General features: G+C 30.6%; 3 protein-coding genes across 3 annotated transcripts; 1 reads left to right on the forward strand and 2 right to left on the reverse strand.

Annotated features, from left to right (window-relative positions):
- Positions 1-5,702: 5,702 nt before the first annotated feature.
- LOC123906891 (ATP-citrate synthase alpha chain protein 2-like) lies at positions 5,703-7,389 on the reverse strand. The gene is made up of 6 exons (XM_045956907.1): positions 7,300-7,389; positions 6,935-7,030; positions 6,736-6,837; positions 6,274-6,390; positions 6,065-6,181; positions 5,703-5,978 (listed from the first exon to the last, which is right to left on the reverse strand). Exons 1-6 carry the CDS (start codon positions 7,372-7,374, stop codon positions 5,907-5,909), a joined length of 579 nt encoding a protein of 192 aa, XP_045812863.1. The 5' UTR covers positions 7,375-7,389; the 3' UTR covers positions 5,703-5,906.
- Positions 7,390-7,801: 412 nt separating this feature from the next.
- On the forward strand, positions 7,802-9,502 carry LOC123906890. Its single transcript, XM_045956905.1, has 4 exons — positions 7,802-7,915; positions 8,449-8,583; positions 8,696-8,800; positions 8,928-9,502. Exons 2-4 carry the CDS (start codon positions 8,458-8,460, stop codon positions 9,285-9,287), a joined length of 591 nt encoding a protein of 196 aa, XP_045812861.1. The 5' UTR covers positions 7,802-7,915; positions 8,449-8,457; the 3' UTR covers positions 9,288-9,502.
- Positions 9,503-12,200: 2,698 nt separating this feature from the next.
- LOC123906893 (F-box/kelch-repeat protein At1g23390-like) lies at positions 12,201-13,802 on the reverse strand. Its single transcript, XM_045956910.1, has one exon. It carries the CDS (start codon positions 13,481-13,483, stop codon positions 12,341-12,343), a length of 1,143 nt encoding a protein of 380 aa, XP_045812866.1. The 5' UTR covers positions 13,484-13,802; the 3' UTR covers positions 12,201-12,340.
- Positions 13,803-25,137: the final 11,335 nt, after the last annotated feature.

A 25,137-nucleotide genomic window follows, 5' to 3' on the forward strand; every position in this document is an offset into this window, starting at 1 on the left:
GTCCTATTTAGACCTCTTTTTAGGGACCAAACTGATTAACGGAGATGTCTTTAAGGGACCTATTCAGACTTTTTTTTCTTTAAGAGACCTATTTGGACCTTTTTTTCTTTAAGGGACCAATCTGAAACCAAAAATATCTTTAAGGGACCATTTTATTAATTAAACCTTTTTTTTATTATTACTTCTAATATTTTCAACTCCACAAAAAATATAATTAAATAGAAATAATTTATATTTTATTTTTTAAATAGTGTTTGCACTTGTCATTGTACCTCACATCTATATAAAATTCAAAATTTGAACTTTATAACACATACACTTATTTTATTTTAATAAATCAAGATATTCTCTGGATGCGGAAACAAAGACTGATCTTTGATATAACTGAAATTCATTTAATAAATTAATCTTTTTCAGCAAATATTTTTTCATACGCACCGGTTATAAATTGAATCTTTGACAAATAAGAAGTTTAAGTATCCATCATTTATGCTATACTGTGTTGGTACACATATACACACTTAATTCATAAAATCACCATTTGAGTTTTCTAGAATATACACTTATTTTTGTAATTTATTATAAAAATATCTTCTCCCTGTCCCTTTTATTGAGCTACTTTGACTAAAATATACAATTCATTTATCTTATTTTGACTGTATTTTTTAAATGGGTCTTGTTAACATGTGCCCTTATGGCACATGTTAAGATATACCAAAATAGAAATTCAACATTTAATGATACAAGAAATTTAATGCTTCAAAAGTCAAAATGCACAAATTAGCATTTAATAATTTCTATTTTTGATTCCTTAACATGTGCCTTAAGGGCACAAATTAACATTCTCCTTTTTAAATAATATATAGATACAAATATTAGCATATAAAATCTTGTTTAATTTGTTTTAATGAGTATTTTCAAAATATTAAATTTTTATAATTTTTTAGACAATTAAAAATATTAATGATTAAAATTGTGCATTGACCATACGTGCAATAATCAAACTAAGTCTCATTGGGAGGGGGAGTAGTAAAATACTATTTATAATATAAAAAATTGGAGTTTTGAGAAATTTGAGGTGTGAAGACCAGTTGTGAAGGCATGAAAAAAGTTTCAAATATTTAAGTTTTTTGCTTTTCCAAAGCAATAAATCGTCTCAAGATAAGCCTTTTTCGATCAAGAGATAAACAACTCCGACAAGGAAACGTTGTTGAGATTTTTTTTTTTTCAATTTCCTTGTTGTTTCTTAAAATGACCAAAATGCACTCCCACTTGTAAATTGAGTTTGCCGGTTAAATGTCCGTTTTTATGATTTTGGTGGCCTATGGACAACCTTATAATTTGGACCTAATTTGAATTCTTAAAAAACATTGAATTCAACTGCTAAATTTTTTTTTTTAATGAATTACTGTCATGTCAACAACCACAAAATAATAATTGACTCTAAAATATTCTTCGGATGATTGTATTCCTCATCATTATCATTTTCGTCACATTGACTTTTCATAAAGCTACGATGCTTTGTTGGAAGTGTCGACACCTATATATCAAATGCAAGACTTTTGACAATATTTATTCTAGATGGAAAATCTTCATTTCTATATTTTTAAAGTACAACATTATAGCCTCCACTTTTTTTCATTATTATTGTAACTTCAACGCACGTTTAATTTAGATTGCAACTTCTTATGATATATCATTGTAAATATAAATAATTATTCCTAACAATGTATTATTGTAAATATAAATCTAAAATATATTTAAATTTAAAATCTTCAAAATCTATTTAGACACATTATTTTTAACCATTAAAAAATTTGGTATTTATGGTATATTTGGAATAGCTTATTTTTGAGATTATACAAAACAACTTATGCAAATAATAAGTTTTTATTAAGTTAATTTATAAGTTCCAACTAACATAAATTGTATTTTTATAAGCTGTTTTTTCATAAACTAACTTGACAAATCTATAATATAATAATACATAAAAAAATTATTTATTTGTATAAGTTGTTTTGCATAAGCTAAAAAATAAGTATTTCAAGCGGACCCTTATTTATTTTATATATTTTGGCATATGTAATATTAATATACCCCCAAAAAATTATTTTGGGTCCCTAATTTGTAGGAGCCTAGGGCCGTCACCTTCTTCGCCCCCCTCGGATACGGTCCTGGCTGGTTAAGTAGTGAGTGACAGTTTTTTTTTTGTCTCAACTCCAACATGTACGGTTTTTTATGTATGGACAAATTAATGGTTTTGTATAAATATGTCTGGATAATTTTTATAGTTTATGTATGGTTAGTTTGTTACAACTTGTGTATTTAAACTGATTTATGTATATCTGCATGGTTATGTATTTAAATTTATCGAAATAGAACATGTCTAGTTCTGATCTAGGAGGTGTTCACTGGTTATGCAGTGAACTACAAGATGGTTCGTTGGGTATGCAGTGAATTGCGAAGGGTTTCGCAGTTAACCAGCGAACCCTTCTGTTACAGGGATAACAACAACATAAACAAAACAAATTTAGGAAACGAAAATGAAATGGTAGGCAAATTGAATATAAAATTTTTTATTAAGAAATTAGACAAAAATTACATCATAAACATGTTTATTACACCGTAAACTTACTTGAAAAAGAATACATTAGACATAAAAATTATATCAAACTATATAAGTTTTTTTTTTCTTTTAGCATACTACTGTACTAACTTATATCAAACTATAAGTTATAGAACTATAAACCATAAAGTGGTAATTTCTTTTCACACCCCTTGTTTCTCTTGTGCCCTGCTTTTTTTTTAAAAAATAAAAATAAAATATTATGCTCAAGTTATAGAACGCGAAACAGGTTTGTAATTCTCAGATTTAAATATTGATAAAAAAAGAAATTCGTCACCGGTATTCAAACTCGCCTCACCACCCATTAAATTTTTTTTAAAACAAGCACGCTCGAGTTATAGGACTCCAATACTTAAAAAAAGAATTCGGATTCTAGAACTCAAAATGTTTTCATATACGTACGATCCCCACATCTTCACCCACATTCTTTAGGATCCTAAAAACATCATTTACTATAACAAGGAGAAAACCAATTTCTTATGCATCAACGTCGACGTTGATGTGAGAATCATGTTTTCTAGTTTCTCCAGGGGCGGCATGGGCTAGACAGGGCCATGGCCCGCCCCGGTAAATAGTTTGTTTCCAATCCCCATTTTCCTGCTTTCCAGTTTGCGGGAGTTATAAACCCCCTCTATTTAGAAGTTCACATTCTAATTTAGAGGGTTATTAGCCTCCCTTTAATAGTTCTGGAATAAAAAAAAAATTCTCTATTATTAATAAGTCAAATATCCTTTCTAATTTCCTTTTTGTAGGATCCCTTCAAATGTTTTATTGTTTGATAATTTATAGATGTTTTTAAAATGTGTAATTTATTTTGTAATAAAGTACTCAAATTTTTATTTAAAATAGAATTTTAATTAGTGTATAAAAATTCATGTTTGATCAATCTTTTGTTAACAAAATTTTAATTTTATAATATAGTTTTAAAATTTATTTATGTCCATCTTTTGACTATTTTTAGATATTCAAATTAGATACACCCTCAATATGATATGTTTTTTTTTAGTAATTTTTTTGGATATTCGATTTATATTTATAGCGGCCCGCCCCCATTTTTTGGGCTAGCTCCGCCACTGAGTTTCTCTTAGCATACTACTAACAGACCAATGAAGTTAAATGTGACCCTGGTGAGATACGATTCATATTGAATCCAATGAAGATGAAGTAACCTGATCTATTTATTCCAGAGTCTTGTGTTTAATTCATATCACTTTTTAATATATGTTTATGTATTTGTTGATTTTATGTTCATGTACTCCGTTGTTGTTAATAAAAAGTTCACGTATTAATACAAATTTGTATTTGTTAAAATGTTATTGAACAGTGTAACATTATTCAAATGTTACACGGGTGTAATTTAATCATTCTTTCAAGGGTAAATAGGTTTTTACCCCCTGCAAAATAGGCGAATTTTGCATTACCCCCTGCAAATATTTTTTTTGACATTACCCCCTGCAATTTGAAAATTTCTTGCCTTTAGCCCCTGGTTGCACAACAAGCGGGTGACATGGACAAAATCTTAACAAGACAGGTACACGTGGTATTTATTTATTTATTTGTTTATTTTTAATTGCCACATCAATTGTACACGTGGAATTTGCCATTTTTTTAAAACAAAAATTAATGCCTCATAATATAAATAATTTGTTTAGTTTTTTTTCTTCGAATATATAATTTGTTTAGTTCTTTTTTATTTACTAAAAAAAATAGTAATCTGAGTTAAGTTAAAACCAATTCAATAAAAATCAGGAAGTTAAAACCAATTGATCATCTTCTTCCATCTTTCATCCTCATCCTCCTTCTTCTTCCAATGCAAAGGTTCCATGGCACAAACCCAAAAATCATAACAAAACCCCAGAAATTCATGAAACAAACCCAACTAACACTTAGTTATTATAGGTTTTAGGGGAAAATTCAAGGGACGATTAAGTGATCAAATAGTGCTACACCAAAACCAAAATCATAATATACGATAAAGAAACTTTTTTTCTTTCTAAATTAAAAAAAAAAGTGTTGCAATATTGAGAGAGATTAGAGAAGAACTGAGAATTATCATCATCAAAACATGTAACTCCATCATCAAAATTATCACCATGATTATGAACGCCAACCCCAACCTCTAAACTTTCATCATCTCCACAAACCTCACACAATTTTCAGGGCATAATTAAAAGAAAAATTTCCAAAATCAACCCCATATCTGGGTTTACCTATGAAGGTTTGGTTTTGATGAATTTAATTTTCTGGGCTGCTTCTGTGAATGACAAAAACGAAGGCGATCCGAGAGAAGAGATTCAATTGCCGGTAAAGGATTTCAAGATGACGGTGAAGAGTTTTAATTCCCGATTATTTGAGAGGAGATGAATGTTTCTGTCAGTTTCGGCTAAAGGTTTCAAAATGACGGTGAAGAGTTTCAAGAAGTAGATGAAGAAAGGTGAGAGAAGAGATGAACGTTTCTGCAGTTTTTTTTTTTTTTTTTGACAATTAATTTGTTTTTATTTAAAATAAAATAGGTAAATTCCACTTGTACAATTGGTGTGAATTAAAAATAAATAAAAATTATATAAATACCACGTGTACGTGCCATGTCAAGATTTTGTCCATGTCACCCGCTTGTTGTGCAACCAGGGGCTAAAGGCAAGAAATTTTTAAATTGCAGGGGGTAATGTCAAAAAAAAATTTTGCAGGGGGTAACGCAAAATTCGCCTATTTTGCAGGGGGTAAAAGCTTATTTACCCTTCTTTCAATGCTAATTTCAATTATTTGTGTTATCGAAACATTATGTTCAAACCACTGACATTTGCTTCAGAAGCAAGCATTGTAAGCCATGAAAAAACAATGTTCAGTTTGGTTTTGGTTTTGCATACACAGTTCATGTCAAAATTAGAATCTAGTGCACTAAACTTGATACCAAGTTCGGTTTGAGTGTATTGTTAATTTTTCCAGTTCGGTTCAATTTTCATGAACAGGCCTGCTCACAATTAAGTGCCATACTTGATGCTTAGTGCTCGACTCACATTATTAAGACTAAGGGAGAGCGGAAGTAAGTATATCAACACACAGAACAAGGTATCAGTCACACGAAAAAACTCTTTATTGTATCAAGACAGTACCATAAAATTCTATAAGAAAAAAACTGAGACAACATTCCCAACCACTCTTTTTGGACGGTGTAACTAAATGTACAAATTCCGAGAATGAGAAGGAAATTACAAATCAATGTTCACTTCAAATTTGTAAATGACACGGACACTAAAGAAGCATTGACCTGAATGGATACTTAAGCGGAAGCAGTAATGCACTGTATTGCCTCTTTGCATATACCAGTCATTGTTGCTTCAGGTCCATAAACCTGTAATGAAGTTATCCAAAAGGACTAATAAACCGTTCCTCCAAACAATTTTTCATATCGATAAAAGAGTTGATTAATTAACTAACCTCAATCGGGATGCCAATTTCGTCTCCAAGTGCTCGCATTTTCTCTAGACCCTTTTGGTAGTTCGGACCGCCTCTCCTTACGTAAATGTGCATTCTTGCTGCCTTTAACTTTGATTCCTGGATCGCAGTAGCTCAAAAATCAATCAACTATATACTACAAGAAGACTCTCGTGATACAACTATGAAAAGTTATATGATCGTTGTATTACCTTCTCCTTTAGTGCCCGGATTATGCCACTAAAAGTAGCAGCAACATCTGTAAAGTTAGCTATGCCTCCTCCTATAACAAGAGCCCTTTTTTGGCCATCAGGATCTGCAGTTGCACACTGGAAAGAAATAAAAGAGATTATTGCAGCTACAGAATAACTCTAGTATCTTCAGATCTATGAAGTACAAGTGTACAACAGAGTTACAGACACCGGACACGATACTGACACCAACCAACACGTCAACACAATTTAATCATTTGAAAAAAATAGAAGTAATTGATTGTAATCAGTATCGAACACTAACACGTGTCAAGCACCAGACGCACCTTCAATTAGAAGTGTTAGTGCTACCTACATAGCTTTCGACACTTAAATCGAGGACTGGCTGTTCATGTCACTCCATTTTTCAAAATCTAAATTGATATGTACTTTAAAAATAAAGCAAAAGTGAAAATTAATTACATCAATTACAACTCTGGCATACTGCAAAACCTCCTCTTCATTGGGCGCACCGCTATATTCTGCATAGTTTCCAAGCTCATTTGCAAAGCCAAGATCTCCTACCTGTTTTAATATTATTATTTAGCATAAAAGTTGTCACTTCATGCTGCAAATATGGAGATTAAGAATGAATATTGTTTCAAAAATAAGAGAAACTCACTGTGTCAGCGTAGATGACACTAGCACCTCCACCAGCAACCATTGTCCAAATTCGTCCCTTTGGGTTCAGCACAGTGAATTTTAGAGATGCACTTGTCTGCAAAAATTAAACAAGTGTTTAAATTAACTGATAACATCAAATCATAACTATAAGTAATGGTATTATTTCACTTATCAAAAGTTATTGATACATACACATACTGACGCAAGATTCCTCTGGGGGTTATTCAGAATACTAACCGCATGTAAGAAGTTAAAAAAAAAAAATGTACATACACGCACAACGCACACATATTTTCTAGACATACATAGTCTTAACTAAATTGAATAAGAGAGTACATTTAGGTCAGAGTTATGTTGCTGTACCTTTTCATCTAATCCATGAATGAAAGACTCGGTGGCACTAATAACCCTTCCAAATGGCAGTGAAAAAAAATGCATTTCTTAAGGTAATGTCTATTTTGAAGCGGATGGAGCAATTGCAATTAATTCATATGAAATTGTTAAGGTAATGTCTATTTAGAACTATTTTACATATCGATGTCTTATGCAAATTTTCTTGAGCAATGCCTAGCTATTTCGCACATCGATTTTAATAATGTGCAACCAAAAATCAGTACAGTTAGGTACAATCATCATTTAAGAACTGAATATAAAATTGTATCCTTCAAATTTTTGAAGAATTTTTTTTTGTTTAATATAAAATTTAAAATTTGAATTTGAATTATCTAATCTTAATTGAAAATTTACGAACGCACCAACTAGTATATGACTTCACTAAAACCCGATCCAGGATAGTATGGAAAGAGGATCGGGCTTTGGGCTTTAAAATTTATTTCAGCACAAATAACTGTTATATATATAACTACTTTTCTCTCTAGGGTTCCCGTTTTTCATTCATTCATTCATTCATATCTCAAGGTTTGCATATTTTTCATTCATCTCTCTCTCTTTTTCTTGCTCGCTCCCTCCCTCCCTCAAGGTATGTACGTATGCATTTTCATTATTGTTCTTTCGTTTTCAATACTTCTAGTTCGAGTTGTTTAATTCATAATCTATCTTTTTCCTTTCAATCTTTTCTCTGATTAATTGTTTAATTCATAATCTTTTCGCTCTAGGGTTTTTATTTGTTGTTTTAGGGTTCACGACTTTCATAATTTCTTCTTTTATTTTTCAATTCAATATATTATGATTATTATTATTGAATTGGGGATTGTAATCCTTCTTTTCAAATAACAATCCCTCGATATACAATACGGTCACTGTTTGTGAATTTGTGTCTCACTCACGTTTCTATATAACAACTTATTGTACAAGCGCTTATCATAAGCTATTTTTACTTTCAAACACAGAATTAACTTTGAGTGTTACTGAAACTCTTAGTGTTTTATTATTATTATTATTATTATTATTATTATTATTATTATTATTATTATTATTATTATTATTATTATTATTTGTCTATCTATTTGTTTCCTGCTTTTAACAATATTTTTCTTTCATCTAATTTTACAGCATTGGATTATGGATAATCTTGGTAACATGAGATATTCTATGGATTACTGCTTGGCTTACCGCTTGTATAATCCCGACTCGTTTATGACGTCTAGAACCGTAAGGCGTTTCACTGAGCCTCCGAAAAAATCACGGGCAAGTTTTTTCTTGTAAATGTGTTAGCAATGCTCTTGATGTTTTTGTTTATTTGTCCATATTTTACTTATTTAATATTTAATATTAATCTCTAAAATCTCTAATCTTGTAGCTTGCCCGTCTGGAAGATCAGCTGGAATCAGACATTCGATTAACTGAACACGTGAAAGAGAGGCTGAAGCTGTTGCAGGAATCTGGTGCTGATCCTGAACATATTGTAAGTTTTTCTGGAAATGTTAAAAATGTTTGTGCTGGGCTTTTTAGCAATGCTTTTGCTCCAAACATTTTTAGTTTCTTTGTCCATGTTTTAGCTCTTTAATATTATTAATCTCTAAACCCTGCAGGCTAGAGTCCACAATAAGTTACAGATTATGCTTGCTAGCTTGGAAACTGATAAAGCTGAAATCGAGCTTGAGAAAAAGGACATAGCTGAAGCTCAAAAACATGCAACTGAAGTTTCAAAGCAGCAGGTGAAGAGACCAAGGCAGATAGATGAACCTGGAAAGCAGACAACTGAAGTTCCAAAGTATATGGAGATAATAAACAACACTGAAGTTCCAATGCAGCTGGTGAAGAGACCAAGGCAGATAGATGAATCTGGAAAGCAGACAACTGAAGTTCCAAAGCAGCAGGAGAAGGAACTGAGGCTGATAATAAACAACACTGAAGTTCCAATGCAGCAGAATAAAGTGTTGGAGGCTTAAGAAGAACGTCATCCAAAACGTGGTCAATCAGTTTATATGAGTACCGTATTATACTTACATCTAGCAAATGTATTTGTAATCGTTCTACGTGTATGTGTCTCGGTGTATCCGTGTCATGTTATTCTTACTTATATCCTATAATTCTGTCGACTTGTAATATTGTGTGTAATATTCTGGTTTTGAATCATTATCAATGAAGTAATTGTGTTGTGCAATCTATTTTTGTTCAGTGCCATCAGATGAATTATAAATTTATTGGATATGTGTGAAATTGCTGAGCCTTCTTGATAATGGCACAACTTGTTACTCGTTTAGTTCATGGTACTCAATTCCTGGGATCCAACTTCTTCTAACTCCGTGCGTTCTTCTAATAGGAAGAGTAGTAGAAAAAGTCAGAACATGTGTTCCTATTTAGGAGCATCAGTTATTTTTTCCTTTCCTATTTAAGTGTTAAAAACCTAATAGAAAAAAGTCTAATGAACAATTGAAAGTGGAGTACGGCTGCATATATTGAACTTCACAAAATAGTTAGTTTTGGGCTGCCGTCCACTATACTCCTATAAGATTGAGATTCATGACTCAGTAAAAGGTGATGTTACATGGTCTAAGTATACATGAAACATTATAAGCTCATGACAACTGAGATAGAGAGATCAACAGAATTGGAATTAGGAGAACGGTGATATACAGAGGCAATGAGAGCACTAAGCTTGTCAACATGAACAACACATCTTTGGTATTCTCTTTGCTTATTTTTTTTACAAATTCAATTGTTTCTATGGTTTAGATTCTACGATACACACTTGTCATCATTATTTGCAATTTGACATTGTTGTAGTAGTATAAATAATTGTTGTGATCAGTTTGTTTTAATTAACACAAAAACATCGGTTGAAGTGAAAATATTTCACCGTTAACTAGACTTGTTAGAAGTGAGCCATATTAAAGTTAGAATGAATGAATTATTCATATCAATTGATTTTATTATTCGGTTATGCAAATTAATTAGAAAAATTTGTATTAGGTTGTGTTCCTAATAGCCTAGAAAATAATCAGAGAATAATATTGAAGTTTATTCTATTTGTTTTGAGATACTAATATTAATATTAGTATTATTATTGTGTTTTAAGAGTGATCCTAATATCACAGTTCCTTTAAATTTAAGAATGGTCATAGCACCATATTCCCTATAATAAGAATGGTCTTCATACCATATTAGAACGGTCATAGCACCGTATTAGAATGAACTTAAAATCATAGCGCAATGGTTTAAGTATCATATTTGAGGGTGAAATTCTTGCCCGATATCTACCGTGCAGTATTTATCGGTATCAGTAGAGAACTGGACTGTTTTATCCTGGAGACTTCGTGGTTGATTGTCTGTCTTGCACAATTTTGGGTAGTGCCGCGAAACGTCTTAAAGAAAGCGTATTCACCCGCGACTCAGTCTGGTAATCTCTTCGGTGGCTGAAAATTATTTTTAAAGATTTTGAACCTCAGAAACAACACTACTCCTTATGTCCCAAATTATAAGGGGAAAAACTCACATTTTTTTACCCAAATTATAAGGTGAAAACACAAACATTTATCTTTTTCAATTTTTTTTTTACTTATTCTCATGAAATTAAATGCAAACAACATTTAATTTACTCTCTCTTATCTTTTCTATAAACAATAACCAATAAAAATTATTTTTCCATATGCGCAAAGTTTTACGGACTAATTACAGGATTATTTTAGTTTGCTTTAATTTTCCTTTGAAACATTTTTTTCAAAGAAATTCATGGTTCTTTTTTTTAAAAGGAAAAGAAATTTATGTTGTTTTTCCATAATTGGTTTTGACTTTTGACGGTTGAATTTCCGTACAACAAAAGTGACGTAATGATGAGCTATGATGTGATGCAAAACGGGTGGACTTTCGTCAACTTAGCCCCACACGATAAACTAGCTAAAGCCTAAAGGTATGCAAGAAACAAGCATGTATCTCCGTTCCAATAGTCTACACTCCTTCTGGTCCTGCAAGAAATTTTATTTTTTAAACTCATTAAAGAATCTAACGTATGCTTATCAAAAAAAATAAAAATCTAACGTATGTATCATTATCTAAATACATTATATTCTTAATCAATCTAAAAAAATAAAAAAAAATTTGTATAGAGGATTGGAGGGAGTATTACACTATTACTCTCTCCCATAATGAGTGACTTAGTTGATTGTTTCACGCATGTTAATATATAACATTGATATTTGATATTTTGAAAATACTCATTGAGACCAATCTAACATCTTACTATATATTTTTATTTATTAGTAGAAAAATATAGTCAAAACAAGATATATAAATAGTGCATATAGTCAAAATGGGTGACTCATCGTGAGATGGAGGAATATAAGATCTATTTATAAAATTTTGTTGTATCATTTTATTGGATTCATTTCAAATTTTAAAGTGAATTTGTTAAATTTTTACAAATAGAAATTTTTTGTTGGATTGAGGAAATATTGGGAAAATGTGCAAAAATGTGTTTCGTTAATTTTGTGTTACTATTATAAAATAAATTGTCAATTTTTTTTTGTGTTACTATTATAAAAATATATTTAAAAATGAACGGATAGAGTAATATTTAGCCTATAATAATTTTGTTGATTAGAAATATAAAATAATTATTCCCTCAGTTTCAAATTACTCGACGATTTAGAAAAATAAGGTGCAAAAATACATTTTTTTTATTTTATTTTTTTCTTTAAAACGTCAAATAATTTGAAATGGATGAAGTATAAAATAGTAAAAGAAATATAAAAGTAAATAATTAAAGGTTTTTCCAAGTAAAAAATGACGGAGTGTATCAGACAAAAGAAATCCTGTAGAGACAAAAAATAATTGAAAAAGACTTATGAATCACTCCTAACCCCTTAATAAATAAATTCATTAACCATATCTTCCAAAGTAACTTTCTCAGCCATGTGAACTGAATTACTTCAATTAACAAAGTAAACAAAAAAAAACAAAACAAAATGGATAATCTTCCAAACTAACTTTTTCAACCCACTCATCAAATTTGTTTCATTCTAAATGTTTGTTTCTCCGACAACACCGCTTTATGCAAATCCTCCATACTCAAATCACCGCCGCAAAACACCATCCTTGTTCCACCGTCCACCGCCACATTCTTCACACTCCTCCACTCACATAAATTCCCTTTCACAACTTCACATACAACAATTTCCTCAAGTACTAACGTGTTACGCAAGTAAACAAAATTCCCAACCCAAACCACTTCAACCGAACCAAACTCCGAATCACTTTTTAACTTTTCCACCATCTCCTTCGGCATCGAACCAATTTCTTCCATTCCCGAACCTAATTCCTCCTTAACTCTCCACAATTTCACCTCTCTCACGTTCCCTTGTTCACCGACCAATCCGGCCACCGTCAATTTCTCCGATAAAACTCCGGTGACGGAGTAAAATACATTTTCATTAGGACACAAATTGTAAGGTCCTTCCCAATTCATTGTAATAGTATTGAAAGAGTACGTAATGCCGGAGGTTTTCTCCGTCACGAACATTGTTTCTCCGACAACAGCAACAGAAAGCCACGTCGATGCCGGCACGCTTATCAACATTGTCGGCATCGACGGACACATCACCCAAGTACGGCTCTCCATGTCATACATCTCAACTGCAAGAGGATCATCCTCGAATTCACACACACCACCTGCAACAACCACGCGCGTACCAACCCGTGCTACTATTGGATCCGTGCGCCACACGCGCGGAGAAGGTGCTTTATGCCACTCGAGATGAAGCGCGTCGAGTGAAAAACTGAATTCCGAAGGAGATATTGTAAAGAGTAGAGTTGAGTGAGATGATCTAACGGCGGAGATTTCGTGAGTTTTGTTGATCAATGGTTGTTGTTTGGTTATTTGAAGCCACGCTTGCGAGCGTGGGTCGTACGCGTGAGTATAGCTCACGCGCGAAGTGTTCGCGCGTGTTGGCTGAGTGAGAATTATGAGCCATGGTTTGATTTTTCTAATGTGGTTGAGTGAAGAGAAAACTGTTTTGTTCCAAGATTTTGACACATGACAAGATGGAACAAGTTCTATGAGTGGCACGAGTGAGAATATTACCTCTAAAACATCCCCATGGATAGGTGCTTCTTTTTTTGATTCCCTTTGTGTGGTGGTGGCAACCATTGTTAAAGGGGAAAAAAAGCTGCGTTTGTTTAAGTGATTTTTTTTTGGGTGGTGGAGTTTAGAGTGAGAGGGAAATGAAATTGATTATGATTTTGAGTGATTTATATAGAAGTGTGAAAAAAGGAGAATTGCAAAGAGGGATTTTCCGCGTTGTACAATTCAAAGGGTGGTTGTGAATATTGGTGACCTATTGAAACGTTTCAACCCATTCTAATTGATACGGTGTTAATTTTTCCAATTTTTATAGGAGTCGCTACAAAAAGACATAACTTTTTGAAGTCTTCCCAAATAGTTTAAGTTATTTTTTTAGTATTCCTAATACAGTATATTCCTAAAAAAATTAATTCTAAAGTATAAGAAGCACATGTTTTTTTTTTTGGGTCAAGGATACACACTTCATTTTAGTTGAATGATAGTAGAAAATAGTTTAATTAATGATAGTACCAAAAAATTTGTTTTTTTTTTTATATATATTTAAGTTAGTAGTATATGTTCCTTATAGAAAGTTTCAACTTAGGTATACTGTACAGAAATATTTCATCATTTTACTCATGTAATGTATTTGACTTTTATTTTTTGTTTATTAAAGTAATTTTATTTTTCTTGACAAAAAAAAAAGTTATTTTTTCTGTCAAAAATAATTCCGCCATGTCACACCACTTAAACTCACTTTCTTAATATGACATGGAAGGTTAAAACATTTTTATTGATTAATTGTGTAAAGTTTTGTTTTTACTCAGTTTGTTGATATCCATTAAACTCTTTTTTAAAATGTTATGTTTTAATTTCTTTTTTTAACTCAATGTTATGTTTGGACAATGCTTGCAATTGGTAATCTCATAAAAAAATTGCAATTGGTAAGTAGTTAACCTAATTTGAATGCATGTGGTTGTACTTGCAATGGGAACATGTCTTACTATTGAATACTACAATATGCTCCATAATCAAGGTCAACTTTTTATTATATGCGTAAAAAGTAATAAGAGGTCTTATAACAGTAGGAATGAAGTCCGTATATATAATTAAGCAAGTTAATTTTTGAGCCATTAATTAATATCAAATTTTTTATGACGTGAATCAACTCATTTAATTAAAAGTCATATTACTCTGGTGAGAATAGTTCAGCTGATAGGGACGAAAACAATTTAGAAAGTAAACAACATGCATAGGGGAAATAAAATGCAAAATTTTGTTAGTTAGGTGCCTATCGCTGCATGTTTATGGTAACTACCGACAAAGCTAGTAGAGAGGACGGTCATGCGGGGTGGTGGATATATTTGCATAGTAGATGAGTAGCCAGCAAGGAGGTTTTTCTAAACTTATTGGGTGTTGTAATGTCTTTATTACTGAACTGTGAAAAGATTTAAAACTCGCAAGGGCGCGAGGTCTCAATCATATAGAGGTGTGTATGGACTCGGAAGTTGTTATTTCCACAATTCAAGATGGGAGAGGAGGCAAATGTCATGGGTGCAAGCCGGCTATAGTTCAAAGAATTTGTCAGATAATGAAGCTAGATTGAGAGGTGCAATTGTTCCATTTACTAGGAAGCTATACTTAATGTCAAATGGGTTGACAAGTACGACATTCATGCTAAAATGGTGGATTTACTATTTTTAATTTGATGATTATCGAGATCATATTAGAGATCGTTACGATGTTGATGTAGACGGAGTTTCAACTTCGCGCCTTGTAATTTTACCGTTCTATTTTTTTTTTAATGCTTAGACCCTCTTCCTTGATTTAACTAATTTTAAATGGCCAATTAAACTAAATATTTCCCGGTGATTGTACTCACCTTTTTTTTTTTGAACACCTCTTCTTTTTTTTACGCACCTACTTAAAATTTAAAAATAAATAAAGGGTTATGCTAACCGGTGCCCCCGGGGCACTGGTTAAGGAAATCAAAAAAGGAAATTTTTAAATTGAAAATAATACTTTTTAGACTTTCGAGACGTTGACTGCACAAAGTTCAATGTCATATTACTATATTTGCTTCCTTAAACAGTATCCCGGGGGCACTATTTAGCATTTTCCATAAATAAAATATGATGTCAAATTAACAATTGTTTGAACACGAAATCAATAATTATCATCATCACTTCCACGGTTGAGAGTTAATAATTCCCTTCCTTTTGAAACTAAACATAAGGATACATATAGGATGATGTCAGCCACAAAACCAAGAAACCGAACACTTCAAATAAATGCAATACGGATGTATCGAGAGAGAGAGAGAGAGAGAGAGAGAGAGAGAGAGAGAGAGAGAGAGAGAGAGAGAGAGAGAGAGAGAGAGAGAGAGAGAGAGAGAGAGAGAGAGAGAGAGAGAGAGAGAGAGAGAGAGAGAGAGAGAGAAATATGGAACTTAATTTGTTTGTTGAAGAGCCTAATTCAATTCACGTCTCTGTTTGCTAAAAAATATTCATATAAAGGTTGTAGCGGACTAGCATATAGTGAATAAATTAGTTGATTAAATTTGTAATGTTTGATAAATTAGCAGAATAAATTAGCTGATTAAATTTGTAGTGTTTGATAAAATTAGCGGTTAAAATAACTTATAAATATAAAATGACAGAAAAATATATGTTTAATTAATATTTATTTTTTTCAAGTGAGATGGCAGAATTAAAATTGAAATAAAAAATATAAACTATAAGCTCATAAACTACTTGAAATAACGTTTGAAAATAAGTTACAAGTTCTTTTTAAAAAATGTTTATCAAATAGATCTTTTTTATCATATGAACTTATAAGCTATAAGTTCAAAATTCGACCTTACTAAACAAAATAATATTTACCAATGTTGTAAATTCGTTAACATCACACTAATAAACCTTGATGTGTGGAGTAAATAAATTAAACAACCAAATAAAGCGAGAATGACAATAACAATCACAAGAAAAGATAAACAGCGAGAAGAAAAAAAAACACGATAAATTGTTTACCTAGTTCGATCAAAACGACATACTCTGGGAGAGAAAGCAACTCTCCATCCCACTATCAAATGAAGTATTTGTTTACAAAGAAACTCCCTCAATGAGATTACAAGAATCAACGTTGATCCTAATTCTACCATTTGCCCGATCAATCTTTACCTGTGGCCAAAAAAATCAATTTGATAAGTGTTTCCAATGTGATGAATCAATACTCAACCCTAATGTTTGCCCAAGAGAATTCTCTTTAAACCCTAACCTGTATATTGGCATAAAAAACCCTAAAACACTGTTAGGTATCGCGTCTGCGCCTCGCGCAGCTTACGGGAGCAAAAGCGCCATCGCACTAAAACATTGCACCCCGCGGCCAATGCAGCAATGCACTGCTGTTAATTTGTTCTGATCTTCTAAATTTGAAGGCAATTTCAACAATCGAGTTAGTGTTCTAAAAAACACGCATTGATTAAAGACACAATATCAAATCTGAATCATTAAAGTAGCGAATTTTAACGATGTACCTACAAAATATTTGATTTGTTATCTTAAGCTAGAGGCATTTGTGATAAGATAAGATTGAATAGATCATGATGTACGATTGACAATTTTTAATGGAGAGGTGATGCATGGGGAAACCAAGAAAACCTGCGGACAAAAGCAAAAAAATTAGTAGAATGAAAATATTAAGCATGAGATTCTCACCAAAAAAAAAATGGATTTAAATCATTGAATTCCGATGTTTGTGCTTTTGTGGGGTTAGGGACCTCCATAATGAAGGTACCAAGACCTAGAACCACAACGTTATAGACACTACCTAGAGGACAATTCTTATATAAACCTAAATGAAAAATATTTGGATACATGCAATTAAAAAAAAAAAAACCAAATGTAGTAAAATATTTTAGTCATTTTATTTGACATCATTTAATCATATTTTCTATTATTTTTTATTTAATATTGGGTGTGCGCCTAAATGGTTTACATTTAAGATTGTGTCCAAGTAAGAATATCTTTAGTCTTAATTTTGTCAACAAAAAAGGAAATTAATCAACAGATAATTAATATTACTCATATTATATTATACAGTGAATTGTTCACTTTAGAAAATCGGATCCCAATCATAAATTTCAACTTTTAATTTTTGTTGATAATTTTCTTAATCCGTATAATATCGTCAAATAAATCGTTCAGTATTAACGTGAAAGTGGAAAAGATGAAGTATACAAGGTTATTTGTATTCGTAAATTTGACATATATATTACAGTATAATTAATCAATTAGAGTTAGTTGATAGGTTATCACGTTAGTCAAAAGGTTAGAAAGTTAGTTAGGGAAGTTGTTACTCTTAATAATTCAAGGCAAATGCTAAATAGTGCCCCCGAGGCACTCTTTAAGCCTTTAAATAGTAATTTTTTAATAGAATTTTTATCGGAATGCGTAAAGTCAACGCATTGGAAATTGTAGTGTTTAACTTTTTGAATAAAAAGTTTCTTTAAATGGAATGCTTAAAGAGTGCCTCTGGGGCACTCGTTAGCAAGACCCATAATTCAATAAATAAGATAAGATATTCCATTGTATATTTTATTCATTTTTTTTTATCAATTTATATTTATTTAATATGAATTCTTACGAGTATTTTCCTTATAAGTATTCCTATGCACTCTATCTTATTGATATCTACGATTTTTATCCTTTTAATTCCATCATACATAACAATATAATCAAGTTTGATTTTTTGTAATAGAACAATATGGTGTCTTTACTCTTTATTTATCTTCTAATCCAATAAATATTAGTTCAATTCATAATTCATATATAAGCAAAACGAGTGTAACATCGATGAGCACAAGTGTTGGTGTTTAATTTAAAAAATGGAATACTAGCTAGTAGTGCATGCATATTGAAAATGAATACATCATGCAAAAAACTTCAAAAAAGTTTGGTAAATATCGCTTTTATAATGCTCGGAATCATACTGGGACCCTACTTATCCTATGTTAGGTGGAAGCCTTATCCATTACTCGTAAATACATATTCACATAGGTATATAGTATGATATTCGTGTCCACCTTTTATTGGATAAATATGTTATTCTTATCCGTTTTATATCTGTATGGGTATTCACTAAGCAGATAATTCGTTGGTTTTAAAGTATCCGCGAATATTAACAGATATTTATGAATGATAATCTTTTTAATTTTTTTCTTTCTAATTATCTAAAATTTCTTAAAAGAAGTAAAAAAAAAAATATTAACACATAATATTATTCGTACAATTCACTTTCAATTTAATAACAAAGTCACCACATTCATTTTTCTTCTTTTTACCAAAACTTAATATAATATCCATATTTCTCTTTTAAAAAAATAATATACATACATTTCTAATTAAAATAAAGTTCATCACAAAGTTATACGAAATATAAGTCTCTTTTATATTATAACTAAAGATATGTAAGTAATTTTTTTAAACTAATACGGATATATACGGGGTGAATACCATTAAATCCGTATCAATATATATTAAGTAACATATAGTTGAAATATCTATTTATTTATCCGTGTATATCTATTAAGTTATCCACTACCTATCCGTGACAAATTTTATCTCCGTATAGCTTACTTACTAGTGTCGGTACTTGGGGTCCCGCTCATGACTTAACGTACACGGTACACTACATTTTACACTCTCATGTCTCAACTACTATTATAGTGCGATTGACTCGGTCTAGTATTAATGTCGGGATTCAAATCTAACTTTATTTCCACACAAACATGTCGCATTTTATTATGACTACGAGTCAAAATAGTCATAACAGGTACCATCATTAGCTAACAAAAATTTACTATGTCAATAATTGTTGAAAAACAACAATTTATCCCAAGGTTTCAAACCATTGTAAAGAATAAATCTAACAAACAGGGTTTTGTAGTTGTTTAAATAGATCAATGACATAATAATTAATTAGCAAAAAATAATATCAACGCGAATTGAAATGGATAGGTATAGTAGAATTAATGAGTAATTTACTGATATAACCTTGTGATTTATTAGTCAGTTTGATCTATAAGTACAATTAGGAGGTGTACTAGATTGAAGTATTCAATCAAGACTTTTAAAAAAGTTAAATAAATTTTGTGGTATTCAATCAAGATAAATAATTTTTTTTTTCAGGACAACAAAATTCGTTGGTATTCAATTGAGATTTGTTCATACTTTTAAAATGTCTATTGGTATTCAAAAGTCTACCGATTTTGATGGATTCTTATTTGGAATGAATTTTGAGAGACTTTTTAGTTGAAAATACAATTGACAGACTTTTTCAACAATCTCACTAAAAGCCTTGAGACTTTTTTGAACTCTCAAAAGACTTTTTACTATCAAAATTCTTCTTCTTCTTTATTACTTTCGCAGTTCATCATCACTGCACCCGGTTTTTTCTTCTTTTCTTTGTTCAATTTTTCAACAATCTCCCCAAATTAAAGCCTTGAGAATTTTTCAAACTCATCAAGACTTTTACTTTCATCGTCATTATACCGGTTTTCTTCTTCTTCTTTACCTATCAAATATGTTTTTTTGCAAAAAATATTTTAACAAATTCTACATCTTTTTCCAAAGTTTTGATTAATTACGGCAAACATTTTTTTCGTCACATTCATCTGCTTCTATTTCCCATTAATGGTGGTGGTGGTAACCTTTTTACTGGTGATTAGGAACGTATACGTAAAAATGTACCAAAAAAAAAAAAGAAACATATACGTGAAAAAAATGTAAGTTTTTTTTTTAAAAAAAATCTTTGGATTCCCGAAAAAATATAATTTTTTTTATTAAAATTTATTGATTCTTTTAAAATTTTTCTAATATACAAAAGTTTCCTAATTAATATATAAAGTGTTAAGAAATCTTAATTGTAAAAAAATCTTTTCAAAAAAATCTCTCAAAATTCAATCAAATCACGTGTTAAAAATCTTGATTGTAAAAAACTATTTAAAATATCACAAAATCAATATAGTCCAACAAAATCTCATAAAATCATCAAGATTTTTTTTTGTCAAAATTATCTCATAAAATCTCAATTCAATACACCCATAATTTTTATTTTACGGTATCTATACGGACAATTAATAACAAAAGAGAAATTTGAGTATTTGTCTATAATTTAATAAACTCAGATGGTCACATCTACAACCAGTTTGCAAATCTTGTATCAATTTGTATTGAACACATACAGATTAATGAAATGTTATAAAGTAGAAAATTAAAGAAAACACATTTAGATACTATGCCTCTATATTTTAAATTTTATGAGTAATATGCATGTATGTAACATTAGATAGTATTTTGCTTCCACTTCTCAACATTATATGCGTCTGTGCCTCGATATGCACTCACATTATGCATGAGTTGAGTTGGTAAGATAGCTGAAAATTTTCTTTGTTGGTGAGTGAGAGTGATTTAGTGAAACATACTTATAGAAATTATCTATGGCCCTTCTTTTTTGGGTATACATAATGTGACACTTTTGTCTGTTGCAAAATGTTGTAGGTCAATGTCACTTTCGTTGGGAAAACAGCGCCGACCATTATCTACTTCTTTATTCCTATCTCCTCACCATCCACTAATTTATACATCAATATTTTAATGTCCAAATAAAATATTAAGATATAGAAATAAATAAAAAACGATATTCTCACTATTTTAATGTCCAAATATCACAATAATATGTGTAAAAAAAAAACACAATACTCCCTTCGGTCCTTTTTATAAAGAACACTTTTAAAAAATTACACATACTAAAGAAGCACGTTTTACATAGTTATTTTAATTTAATACTCTTATAAATTTAAATATATTTCATGTATATCCTTATTTAATTACTCTTAATTCAACTAACTTACTTATTTTTAATATTCTCTTTCTTAATAAATAAGGGCATACGTGAAATTAAACATTTAAAACATTTGAAAATTGATCAAAATTTCTTGTGAAAAAGACTAATTTTTTTTTTCTCAAAATATTCCTTGTAAAAAGGACCGGAGTAATAAATTTAAAGGTGGGATGTTGATTAAGGGGTCAAAGGAATATGTTGATCCAAATGTTAATGTCCTAATATTTTAATTGGAAATTGGAAAAAAAATTAACTAAAATATATTGTTACGTTATTTCATATTTATAAATTAGTTTAAATGTAAACCACTAGGTTTGGTCTAGTGGTGAGAGATTTGGATAATACGTTATAGGTTCTGGGTTCGATTCTCAGCTCATTGTAAACAAAAAAAAAAATATTAGTTTAAATGTCAATTTTATTCTTAATATTTCAATTTGCATATAATATCAAAATAAATAATATTCATGAAAAACATGTATGAATACTATATTTTAGAGTGATTAGTGGTTAGATAAAAGTAAAACGGATCTAATCAACCAACATAGTGTGGCACAAGTAGTAGATATTTAAGTCCCTTAACCATTTGGTCCTGAATTTGATTCCTGGCCGGTGCGTATGGAGAAACATTTGTTGGGAGATGTCAACCCCTTAAATGGATCTCAATTGGCCGGTGCGTATGGAGAAACATTTGTTGGGAGATGTCAACCCCTTAAATGGATCTCAATTACCTCGAAGGGATTAGTCTCTACAGTTGCGCACGGATGATACATTTGGTTTAACAAAAAAAAAATCTAATCATGGATCTATGAGTTCACAAGAGAATTATTATAGGAACGTGCTAACATGTATCTTAAAATTGGAAGTTTTGCCTAATTCAACCATATAAAATCAATTTGTAAGGTGAAGATTGTCATCTTGCAACTAATGTGAGACTTCTAGACACACTCTCTCACGTCCAGCACTGTTGGATTTGGTGCGTGGATATAAACGGTGGGTGACCCGATAGCGGAAACCTGATAACATGTGGCCTAAAGGATCTTGGAGAGACTCTAATACCATCTTAGAATTGAGATTTTGGTCTAACTCAACCCTACAAAACCGACTTATAAATTGAGAATTACCCTCACTTTTAAAGATACATTCAGGTCATCTTACAACCAATGTGAAACTTCTTTAAAATGTATTATAAGGACACATGTTAAATATTCCACAAATAATAAATATTTCTTGAACTAGGCAACTTTTGACTTATAAAAAAAATGCAGGTTGTAAAAAATATGCACAATTTTTAATATAAAATTTATATCTTGAATTGATACAGTAACATACTAACATATGCCATAAGTACATATATTAGCTGATCATTATCTGATTAAGTTCAACATATGATAATTAATAGCCAAAAATTGAAAATAGAGTAAGCAAAGAGTTGATTAGTCCTTGTTTAAGTAGAACTAACCCAAAAAGTAGAAAGAAAAGGGAACGACAAAATCAATGGTCCCAATGGCACAACCCGTCATGACATTCACACCGCTTTGTTGTTCTGTTGTTCTTTAAGGCGTGAAATATGGAATTTCAACAATTTAAAACAGTCAAGTTTTTTTTTTTTTTGACCTTTGTCAAAAAAAACAGTCAAGCTTTTAGAGAAATATAAAAAGGAAGTACGAAATTACAGTAAAATAACAATTAAAATTTTCTTGTCTAGTGTAACAAAAAAAAAAAACTTGTCCAGTTAGTTGTCTTGTTTATATATCTTCATTCTTCAACAATCTTTAAAGATATCGAAATAAATCAAACAACACTGTAGTAAAAGTATCTTTCAACTTAATCAGGTAGTTATTTAGTTTGAATTTAATTTTAGAAATATAGTTATGTTAAAAAAAATTGAGGAATAGTTTTGTCATATATATTATCTTAGAATTGAAAGTTGGGTCTAACTCATGAATTAAGGTAATTGTTTTCTTTGATATTTTTCTATGCTCTAATATCATCTTAATTAGAATTGAGTATTGAGTCTAAATCATCCTTACAAAGCCGGTTTTGTAAGGATGAATTAGACTCAATACTCAATTCTAAGATGGTATCAGAGCATATCCACGATTCGCTGGGCCACTTTGTCGGGCCGTCCGCAATCAGGTTTCTGATCGGGCCCTCCACCTTTCATATTCGCGCCTTAAGCCCATAACGTTTGGCGCGAGGAGTTGTGTTAAGAAGTCTCATATCGGTTTATGGGATGGTCTGACTAAGTGTTTATAAACTAGAGGCAATCCTCACTTTACAAGCCGATTTTGTAAGAGTCTTGATACTATTAAACATGTGATTAAAGGTTCGATTCATAACTCATGCGTATGTAAAAAATTCGGTTTGAAGACCACGTTGTGTGCTCCACAGGTTCTCTGATAGAGATTAAACATCGTTAAGGACGGTGGAAATTTTGTACCAATATTATGGTAACTAAAAAATAAAAAAATAATAAATTTGAAGTAAAATTTATTAAAAAGATAATATTTAAGAAAGTTCTATACATGAAATTTAGTCAAAATAAAATAGAAAGGTCTATACACAGAGCCGAGTGGTAAAGACGTTAGTAAAAAGTCAAAGTTACACATGTTCCTTCTAGAAACATGTTGTGTTTTACAATATTTAATTTAAGGCAAATGTTAACATGTGCACCTAAGACACATGTTAAGAATACAAATATAAAAATATTTTTTGGAAACATGTGTATTATATCTTTTAAGTATTAATTATAGAAACCTTAACATGTGCCCTATATGCAGATGTTAACGACACCCTTAATTTAATAAAAGGCTGGCTTACCCTTATGGGGAAAGTCACTATTGTTGATTTTCTTGTGTGGGTCATCAGGCCACTTCTAGAAGGCCAATTTACAAATCAAAATGTAGAAAGGGTGTTTTTTTTTTTTATTATTATTACTTCTAATATTTTCAACTCCACAAAAAATATAATTAAATAGAAATAATTTATATTTTATTTTTTAAATAGTGTTTGCACTTGTCGTTGTACCTCATATCTATATAAAATTCAAAATTTGAACTTTATCACATACACTTATTTTATTTTAATAAATCAAGATATTCTTTGGATGCAGAAACAAAGATTGATCTTTGATATAACTGAAATTCATCTAATAAATTAATCCTTTTTAGCAAATATTTTTCATACGCACCGGTTAGAAATTGAATCTTTAACAAATAAGAAGTTTAAGTATCCATCATTTATGCTACAGTGTTTTGGTACACATATACATACTTAATTCATAAAATCACCATTTGAGTTTTCTAGAATATACACTTATTTTTGTAATTTATTATAAAAATATCTTCTCCCCGTCCCTTTTTATACAGCTATTTTGACTAAAATATACTATTGATTTATCTAGTTTTGACCGTATTTTTTTCATAATATATAAATGTAAATATTAGCATATAAAATCTTGTTTATTTTATTTTAATGAGTATTTTCAAAATATTAAATTTTTATAATTTTTATAGTTTTTATAATTTTTTAGACAATTAAAAATATTAATGATTAAAATTGTGCATTGGCGTACGTGCAGTAATGAATCTAGGTCTTATATATAAGGACGGGGGAGTAGTCAAATACTATTTATAATAAAAAAATTGGAGTTTTGAGAAATTTGAGGTGTGAAGACCAGTTGTGAAGGCATGAAAAAAGTTTCTAATATTTAAGTTTTTTGCTTTTCCAAAGCAATAAATCGTCTCAAGATAAGCCTTTTTCGATCAAGAGATAAACAACTCCGACAAGGAAACTTTGTTGAGATTTTTTTTTTCACCTTCCTTGTTGTTTCTTAAAAT

This window comes from Trifolium pratense, linkage group LG2, assembly GCF_020283565.1.
Source record: "Trifolium pratense cultivar HEN17-A07 linkage group LG2, ARS_RC_1.1, whole genome shotgun sequence".
Taxonomy (NCBI): domain Eukaryota; kingdom Viridiplantae; phylum Streptophyta; class Magnoliopsida; order Fabales; family Fabaceae; genus Trifolium; species Trifolium pratense.